General features: G+C 37.2%; 1 protein-coding gene and 1 non-coding gene across 2 annotated transcripts; both read right to left on the bottom strand.

Moving 5' to 3' along the window:
* On the bottom strand, positions 1 to 560 carry LOC119980726 (magnesium dechelatase SGR1, chloroplastic-like). Its single transcript, XM_038823521.1, has 2 exons — positions 483 to 560; positions 1 to 288 (listed from the first exon to the last, which is right to left on the bottom strand). Exons 1-2 carry the CDS (start codon positions 558 to 560, stop codon positions 1 to 3), a joined length of 366 nt encoding a protein of 121 aa, XP_038679449.1.
* Positions 561 to 7,611: 7,051 nt separating this feature from the next.
* Positions 7,612 to 7,717, bottom strand: LOC119981584. The gene has a single exon (XR_005464190.1). It is a non-coding gene; the product is annotated as a small nucleolar RNA R71 (small nucleolar RNA).
* Positions 7,718 to 9,513: the final 1,796 nt, after the last annotated feature.

The raw sequence follows: 9,513 nt of genomic DNA, 5'->3' as shown, positions 1-9,513 counted from the left end.
TTATAAATCAATAGTCTTTCCTCGATCTACACAATTTCCGACTGTTTGACCTTGATATTGACTGTCTTCTAGCTCTGCCTTGTTGAATTCTGGAATGTTAGAATGAAAATACACCCAAACAAAGCCTCCTATAATTCGGGCTAGTTGTTGAACAAATAAATTTCCATCTCCATGAACGAAATGGCCTCCACTTATGTGACAGTGAACTTGGAGAGACATCTTTCCCTTCACTTTCTTCCACTCTGCCACCACTTCATCTCTGTATAGTTTGTTGTACCATCCATGCAAATCAATAATAACCCAAATGTTTGCTTCAGTTGATCAATTAAAATTTTTCATCAATAGATGGTGGGCCAGTTTCCCGCTGTTTCCTCTAGCACTCATATAGAAATTGAACCTTTAAATCATCATGCTTTTTTCAATTTAAAGAAACATAGGCTTGAAAAAACAAGATCTGGCATCTGGGTGTGTATTAATAATACCTGAGAATTGTTAATAGTATGTGAGAGTGCCAGAGTGAGCTTAGCAGTAATATCACTATGTGTAAGTGTATATGTCATTTGTATACAATGTGTGTGTAAACTTAACAATAGAATTTTTAATATTTTACACATCAAGGGTAAATTGGTCTTTTCTCTACAATTTTGTGTGTAGACTTATAATTTTTTGGTATAAACTTATCATGTTCAAAAAGTTGTGTAAAAATGGTACTTTTATGGTGTGTAGATAAACTTTCCTAGTGCTAAAATGATAGTAGTAGGGAACTTCCTAGTGCTAAAAGGAGTTGTATTGAGTATGACATTGATGCATAAAATCTTATAGTAATATAGTTCATCATGGATTACGCAAACCAATCAAAACATATCATCCCAACATACGAGAAGAAATTCGAAGAAGAGATTTGCAACAAGGTCCTTGTCAACCTCGGACACATGATTTTAAGCAAACTTTGCAAGGAAAGTAGCCAAGGCACGTCTACAATTGATGCGAGATGATGGGTGAAACAATTTGCTAGATGAAGTTTCATTTTTTTTTGTAGCAAGCATGCTATAGAAATGCTTAACGTGGATGATTTTTTTGTTGCTCGGGGATGGTCACGACGTAATGTTGAAAAAGTGACAAACATGCATCGTTATTGGGTTCATTTGTTTAATATTATCATTGATTTACAACTTCAAGAGCTTAACAATCGATTCAATGAAGTGAGTACTGAGTTGCTTTTATGTCTTGCTTGCTTGAGTCCGAATGATTTATTCTCAGATTTTGACATGGAGAAAATACTTTGTTTTGCTTAGTTTTATTCAAATGAGTTCTCAGAAATACAACTCGATGCTCTTGATAATCAGTTGGAGATATATACTATTGATGTGAAGTCGAAAGTGAGTTCTTGAACTTGATAGGAATAAGCAATCTTGCTGAAAAGATGATAAAGACAAAGAGTGATATTTTGTATCAATTGGTATATAGGCTCATTACTTTAGCCTTAATTTTATGTTGAGAGATCTTTTTCTGCTAAGAAGATTGTTAAGAATCGATTGCGTAATTAGATGGGAGATTAATGGATGACAGATAGTTTGATTACATATGTTGAGAAAGACATATTTAATGGCATTGATGATGAGGTGATCATGCAACATTAACAAAACATAAGAATGCGTAGAAAGAGTCTACCACTACCAACTTTCAATGTAAATAGGCATTAACTCATCTGATATGTTTCTAATTTATCATTTTTGAGCTTATGTTTTGATAATATTTTTTATTTATTTAATTTAAAATATTAATTTTTTTTGCCCCCCTTTGTCTAAAATCTTGGCTCCACCCCTATCCCTAACCAAACTAAGATTGATTTAAATCCAGACAAATAAATCATGCGATAATCTAATTTGGCTTAGGGTCCGGACAAGTAAATCAAACAAGGTTTTTGTATTTGGACTTGGACTCGATTTTAAACCGAACAAAAAATTTTATTTGGACCCAAATTTTGGACATATTTATGTTCAAACTTCCTTCAATTCGGATCAGACAAATTCGGCCGTCCAGACCGGACAGAATTTTACGATCCCTAATTTGCTGTATGCGTCAAACTTTTGGGGCCGGTCATGTGGCTTTGACCGATTGGTTGTTTGAATGGTATTTGTTATCGGCAGCCATTCCGTTTATTTTCTTTATTTTTTATATGAATTATTTTAAATCTAATAGGATATTTAATAGGAAAATCATCTCGGAAGAAATTTTTAAATACCAGTGGATAGATACCGATTAAATCGGGTACCAGAACCCTCACCCGCATGATTCAACTTAAAATATTAAGTTGAACCATGCCGGTCAAAATCGGTTAAACCTTCCGGTATTACCAATATTGAGCTAGTATTAAATCGGTTTTACACAAAAAATAATTTAAATTTTTAAATAACCTTTTTAAAATTAAAATTAACTATTTAGTTTAAAGATAATTATAAATCAAATTTTAGCTAATACTTGAAATCTCCAAAATGAGTCCCTAAGTGGATTTTTTTTAATAATAGTTTTTACGAGAACATAAAATCTTATTTATAAGAGTCATAGTTGTAAAAAAAAATTTCAATTTTTCGATGTGGGATGTTTGTTGTATGGGTTGAAAAAATATTAAAACCAAAATGATATATGTACATAATTTTCCCATCCATAAACTTACATAATCTATGTGGCAAGCCACATAGATTAATAAAAAAACAAACAAACTTTATTAAGAACCCATAGTAGATACGTTTCTCTCTCCTCTAATAGTTTTCATCTCTCTTTCTTCTCTATCCTTCTTCCTGGTTCTCTCTCCTCTAAAATTTAATCTATCTTTTTCTTCTCTCTCCATCATTCCAGCTCTTTCTTCCTATTTCAAACTGCATAAATATGTATTTCACAAGATCTAGAGTTTTCATCGTTGCAACAACCGAATCAACTTCATTCATATAGTCAAGTTGCGCTTGCTCAAAAAGAACCTAGAGCAGAGAAGGAGCTCTCTAATGAGGATGATGGTGAGAAGAAGTAATCGAGTAAGAGCAAAGCCATGAGAGTCATGAACAGATCTACATGACTAGCGTGAGGACTTATCATATCTACATCTTCAAGGTGGGGTTCGTGGGGATCATGAGCAAATGCGGTCCTATACTCTAGCATTGAGACTTATCATATCTAAATCTTCTGGGTGAACTCGTGAAGCATGATGTTTTTGAGTAGACCAAGGCAATAATCAAATTTTCTTAGACTTGATTATTACATTGACAGTGTAATTAATTACATTAAAAGTGTAATAAGACTCTGCCAAGCTTACTAAGACACCAATACCAAGTTTAATAACAAGTGTCTTATCACATTAACAGAGTAACATTTACATATAAAGTGTAATAAGCTTCTGCCAAAATACTTAAGTCAACACTGTCAAGTTTACTCACCAGAGGCTTATTATATTGATAGTGTAACTAATTATATTGACAGCATAATAAGAACCAACCAAGTTTAAACAAGCCACTGTTATATGTTTAATAACAAGTTTAATAAGCACTTGCCAAATTTAAATAGGTCTAATTTGTTATTTACATTACATTAACAATTAGTTATGAAGCAACAAGAAATTCAGGTCACAAGTTGTTCATCAAATGAGTTGCAAAACCTAATTACATTGTCCCACACCCTAATTACATTGTCCCACACCCTAATTACATTGCGCACTAACTATTTAACTCTGTGCAAACCCATGATCTGAACTAACGTCAATCCGCTAAACCCAGGGATTGAGGTATGCCCATGATAAGGGGGCAATTGCCCCCATAGTTTTTGAGAAATACCCTTACACTATCCATTTTTTCTATTTCCCCCCCTTAATTTGTTGAAAATATCATATATACTATCCATTTTTCAATCTTCTTCCTTTAAAAAATATTTTTTTCCAAATCCGTCCCATTCTTTTATTCTAAATCCTTCAAACCCTTGAAAACTCACTTTGACCTATCAACAAAATCCTCAAAAACCAATGTAGATTCGTAATTCGATTTGAGTATATGAATTAGCCATTGTTTTCGTTGTAAAGATTGATGATTTAATTGTCTTATTATTATCTCTACACTTTGAGTGGATCACATAGCGTATTTTTAACTACAAATTATGTTAAATCAACACTTAGTCCTAAAAAAAATTTTAGGGACGCTGCCCCCGAAGCCCGACAAATTTTTTTGCCCATTTCGTTTGAGATCCTGGCTCCGCCCCTGCCTAAACCACAGAAGAAACAAGCCCAAAACCCATAGTATACCCACAATATAGCCATTGACAACGACCAAATTAGCACCAACAAGCCCCAAACCCAGATTACCAGAAACCAATCCCTAACGCACATCAACAATGATAATAACCCAATACCTACAAATCATGAAATTTGAGAGGAGTTTCTTAGGCGATGGCCATCAGTTGAGAACTTGTAACTAGAACCTAAATCATGAAATTAGAGAGACGCTTACTCTGTGAATTTGTGGGATTTTTCTGGCAAATCTGGTGGCCGATGACGGTCGAGGGCATTTGGGGTTTGATCTAGGTGGTGCGGCAGTTCTTTTGGGAGTGACAGAAAGGACTCATATATATATATCTACACATACATATATACATATATATACATACATGAATTCTCTTATGCGAATACCCGTAAGTTATATTAACTTACGCACCTCAATCTCACCATTGATTTAAAACATGTGGGATCCAAAACAGTGCGTCCCACTTGTCATTTCACTTTTGAAAATACTTAAAAATGGAGTGCGCAAGTTATTAAGTTGCGGATGTCTGGACTCGAGAATTTCTCTTTATATATATATATACATATTTTACATCATATAGTTTATATAAACAAAATTAATATTAGTGCTCTGTAATTCTGCCACACTACTTGTAGTAGTCGAGTTATGAAAACTCTTTGATGAGAATAGAGATTAATGACAAAAACACCAATGTCAAAGTAGACCCTAGAAGCATTATGGCGTCGTTGGGCATGTCTGGCAAAAGGTGAGCACAAGAGCCTTTAGGCGTTGCTGATGAGGCAAGTGTGACGAGGCAAGTGTGATGAGCAAGACGCATGTCAGTAGGATGCGTGCCAGCTAGGGGCTGGCTTTACAAATCACTAGGTCACCCTAGATGGTATAAATAGCGAACTTGTATAATATGAATTAGGTATTATCTAGAGAGAAATAGTAGCGGCGCATCTGCCAAAGGAAAATCCAATAATAGGATCGAAACTTCATAGTATTCTTGCTTTGATTTTCTTGGGTTAGGCATGAACCCCGATCAATGTTCTTATTTAGATTTCAGCTCTTTGGGGTATTCTTGCCTCGATTTGCTTGGGCTAGGGCAAGGGTAAATTCTTTGACTAGTGCCTTAGAGCTTGGATTAGAGCTTATTTCTATAAGTTCTATTCAACCAAATCTATCCTTATTTTCATTGATTGTTCTTGTTTGGAGTTATTTGATACTCTGTATTGTTTGGATTTTGCTTGTTGATGGATCTGGAAATCGGGTCCTCTTCAATTTGGTGCTTTCATTGAGAGATTTACAGTATCTTCTTTCCACACTCGATTCGAAATCAATGGAGACGGGTATTAACCAGAGTTCAAATCGAGCAAGGTTTAAGGCCTTAAAGGAGGATGGAATGAAGACATCACGGTAGTGGCGCAGCTGACATAATCCTCAACGAGATGTGGAGAGAGAATAGTGATTTGAGGCAAGAGAATAGAGAAAGTGATATGTCAAATATATACATACACTTATGCATCTTTTACACATAAGTTTATCTCATTTTGAGTTGATTAAGAGTTGATATTGCCTAAGAAAGTTATATTTGCATATTGTAGGTGTCAAGGCAAGAAAGGAAGGAAAAGAGTGCAAAATGAAGATTTTTACTCCAGCACGCGCAGTTTCACGAAAAAGTTCTGAATTCACTTGTTTTTAAGCCAAAACGACCCCAACTTGTTTTGAAAACGACATAAGAGTTTGGGGAAGTATAAAAGGGCATAAAATAGGGTTTTGGGGGAGTTCTTGGAGGGGGTTTTCATTCTACCACCATTGGAGAGCTTGGAGCCACCATTGGAGCTTGGAGAAGAAGAGGGTCTACAAGGGGGTTTTCTCTCTCCTTTTCTATCCTAGTTTCTATGGTTGATTTCCTTTGTTTAATGAAGTATTTTGCTTCCATGAGTGGCTAGATTTCTTACTAGGGACTTAATGTAACCAAACCTTGAAGATTCAATAAACTTGGTCTCCTTATTTCTTGATTTCTCTCCCTCTCTTGATTGTCTATGGGTGTGATTAATGCTTTTGAATGTTTGGCCATCATGCAATTGATTTGTTGCCTAGATTGAGACCGGAAGGAGATATCTAGGGTTTGCCTCGAGCCATAGATGACATAGGGTGCATGAACCATAGGAATATAGGTTTGTGACTTATGCAATCGCTAAATGATTTCCATAGTTCTTAATGAGTTTTTGATATATTAATCCGATTGTTAGGAATAACAGGGATTTATGTTGAAAATATGTTTGATGTATCTAGGAATAGAACATTGAATAGGTTGGGAAATCGATTGTCATTATAGAGAGAGGAATTAGGGATTAGGGGACCAAGGGAATTGAATTGGATAGGTGAGGTGACGTTAAGTACCCTAGTGCTTTCCGTCCTTGGTTTCATACTTGTGTTTGATTTGTCTTTGTTCTTTTGCTTTAGTTTAGTTTAAAAACAAAATCAATCTCGAATCCGTTTCCTCAATTTGCATAGTTGTTACTAGTTTGACATTGATCTTGATTGCCAACACATCCCTAGTGGAAACGATAATTTACTCGCCTCTTTATTACTTGTGCGATTTGTGCGCTTGCAATTAAATCCATATCAAGTTTTTGGCACCGTTGTCGGGGATTGAGGCAATTGTTTTTTGTGTCAAATTAGGTTTTCAATTGTGTTAATTGGTTTTTATTTTTCTGCAGAAATTCTTTCTCTTGTATGAGCTTGGGAAAACGTTCTATTAATCCAGAATTAATTGCTATTGATTTGGAGATTGAAAGGACTCTTCACAATCTTAGACGGGAGCTTATTAATAATCAAATGGAAGGCATGGGAGACAATCAAGGAAGGGGGAATGTTGGTGATCTTGGTGGAGCTTTAATTGTGAATGATGGAGGTGCTAATGGAAGAAATGGTGATGAAGCGGTTGAAAACCCTCCTAGGCAATTTGATCCTCGCTCTCTTGAGGATTGTGCTAAGCCTACTTGGGACACAAATCCTTCAAGCATCCGCTATCCTCCTATCAATGCTACTAATTTTGAGATCAAGCCGGCTATCATCAACATTATCTCTAATTCGGTGGTTTTCTATGGTCTTCCTAATGAAGAGCCCACCGTCCATCTTCGCTTTTTCTTGCATGTGTGCACTATTTTTAGGATTAACGGAGCTTCTAAAGATGCTATCTTGTTGAGGTTATTCCCATTTTCTTTGAGGGACAAGGCTAAGGGGTGGTTGATGTCCTTGCCTCCAAATTCTATCACCACTTGGGATGAGATGGTGGAGCAATTCTTGGCAAAATTCTTTCCTCCGGGCAAGGCGGTGCAAATTAGGGCGGATATCATGTCCTTTGCCCAAAAGGATATTGAATCATTTTATGAGGCTTGGGAGCGCTTTAAAGGAATTATTCGAAGTTGCCCAAATCATGCTCTTCCGGAATGGGTGGTGTACCAAGCTTTCTATAATGGGTTGTGCGTGCATGCATACTAAAGAGACTATTGATGCGGTTGCGGGAGGTTCTTTTATGACCAAAAATCAAGAGGAGGCTCGGGAATTACTTGATAAAGTGGCCAAGACCACTAACTCTTGGTCCTCGGTGAGGGGGAATCCAAAGCAAGGGGGAAGTTGTAGAGATGGTGAAGTTATGTCTACCTTGGCTATTATGGCAAAGAAGATTGAGGCATTGATGCTAAATCAAGCTCAAGGGGTATATGCTATGCAAAACACACATTCTCATATGTCTTGTGCTTATTGTTGTGGACATCATCCTAAGGGAGAGTGCCTTATTGCTTCTTCCTCTAACTCTAGTGAGCAAGTGAATGCCATTGGTGGAGGCAACTTCAATCAACCCCGCAATAATCCTTATTCCAACTTCTACAATCCGGGATTTAGGAATCACCCCAACTTCTCTTGGAGCAATACTCAAAATGTGCAAAATCCTCAACATCTAGTGCAGCCCCAAGAGAAGAAGAGGGATATTGATGAGATGTTTTCAAAGCTAGCCGGAGGCCTAGATACACTTACAACTCATACCTCCCAATTTATGACAAGGACGGAGCAATACATGAGCAAAACCGATGCCACTCTACAAGCTCAAGCAAATTTGATGCAAAATTATGGAGCTTCAATTCAGAATCTTGAGGTACAAATGGGGCAAATAGCTAACACTTTGTCATATAGAGAAAGAGGTACATTGCCAAGCCAATCGGAGGAGAATCCAAAAGGGAAGGAGAAAGAGCAATGCATGGCAATCACTCTCCGGACTGGTAAGGTGGTTAAAAATGCTTCTGATCTAGATGCCGAAAAGGCGAAAATTTTTCAGGAGGAGGAGAAGTGCAGGAAAACAGGGGAGAACGAAGCTGAAAAATGTCCAGAGACAATTTTCGATCGATCGGAGGGGGTTCCCGATCGATCGAGCCTCTTTGATGAAACTTCACCCAAGGCTAATTCCTATCGATCGGAGCCCCAACCGATCGATCGGCCTGTTCCAGCTCCTGTGAAAGTGAAAGATGTGCAGCCACGATATGCAATTGAGCGCGATTGGCCCGATAGTTCTCTCCCTGCACCTCCAGTCAAACCTTATGTGCCTCCAATTCCATTTCCTCAAAGATTGAAGAGCACTAAGAAGAATGATAATCAATTCTCTAAATTTTTGGAGGTATTTAAGAAGCTTCAAGTGAACATCCCCTTTGCCGAAGCTTTAGAGCAAATTCCTTGCTATGCCAAATTCATGAAGGAGATCTTACCCAAGAAGCGGAGATTGAAGGAGCATGAAAAAATACAATTAACCGAAGAGTGTAGTGCCATTGTGCAAAGGAAGCTCCCAATTAAACAAGAAGATCCGGGAAGTTTCACAATCCCGTGCACTATAGGTAACACCTTGATTGAGAGATCCTTGTGTGATCTTGGAGCTAGTATCAATTTGATGCCATTATCGGTTGCGAAGCAAATTGGAGTGAAAGAGATTAGTCCAACCACGGTGTCCTTGCAAATGGTGGATAGATCTATAAAGTACCCTCTTGGCATAGTGGAGGATGTGTTAGTAAAGGTGGGTGAGCTCATGTTCCCGGTTGATTTTCTTATTTTGGATATGGAGGCTAACCCTACTACTCCCATAATCTTGGGAAGGCCATTCTTGAGCACCGAGAGAGCTTTGATAGATGTTGAAAAAGGGAGGCTTACTTTGAGAGGTGCGGGAGGTGATCAAATCACTTTTAAAGTATTTGGC

This window comes from Tripterygium wilfordii, chromosome 16, assembly GCF_013401445.1.
Source record: "Tripterygium wilfordii isolate XIE 37 chromosome 16, ASM1340144v1, whole genome shotgun sequence".
Lineage (NCBI taxonomy): Eukaryota > Viridiplantae > Streptophyta > Magnoliopsida > Celastrales > Celastraceae > Tripterygium > Tripterygium wilfordii.
This window is presented reverse-complemented; position numbering and strand designations above follow the sequence as displayed.

Bases quoted from the DNA above. Each gene is read 5' to 3' on its own strand.
- LOC119980726 (XM_038823521.1), bottom strand. From the start codon at position 560: ATGACATATACACTTACACATAGTGATATTACTGCTAAGCTCACTCTG. The intron at 289-482 runs GTATTATTAATA...GTTATTATTGAT, and splicing joins ATACTATTAACAATTCTCAG to TTGCATGGATGGTACAACAA.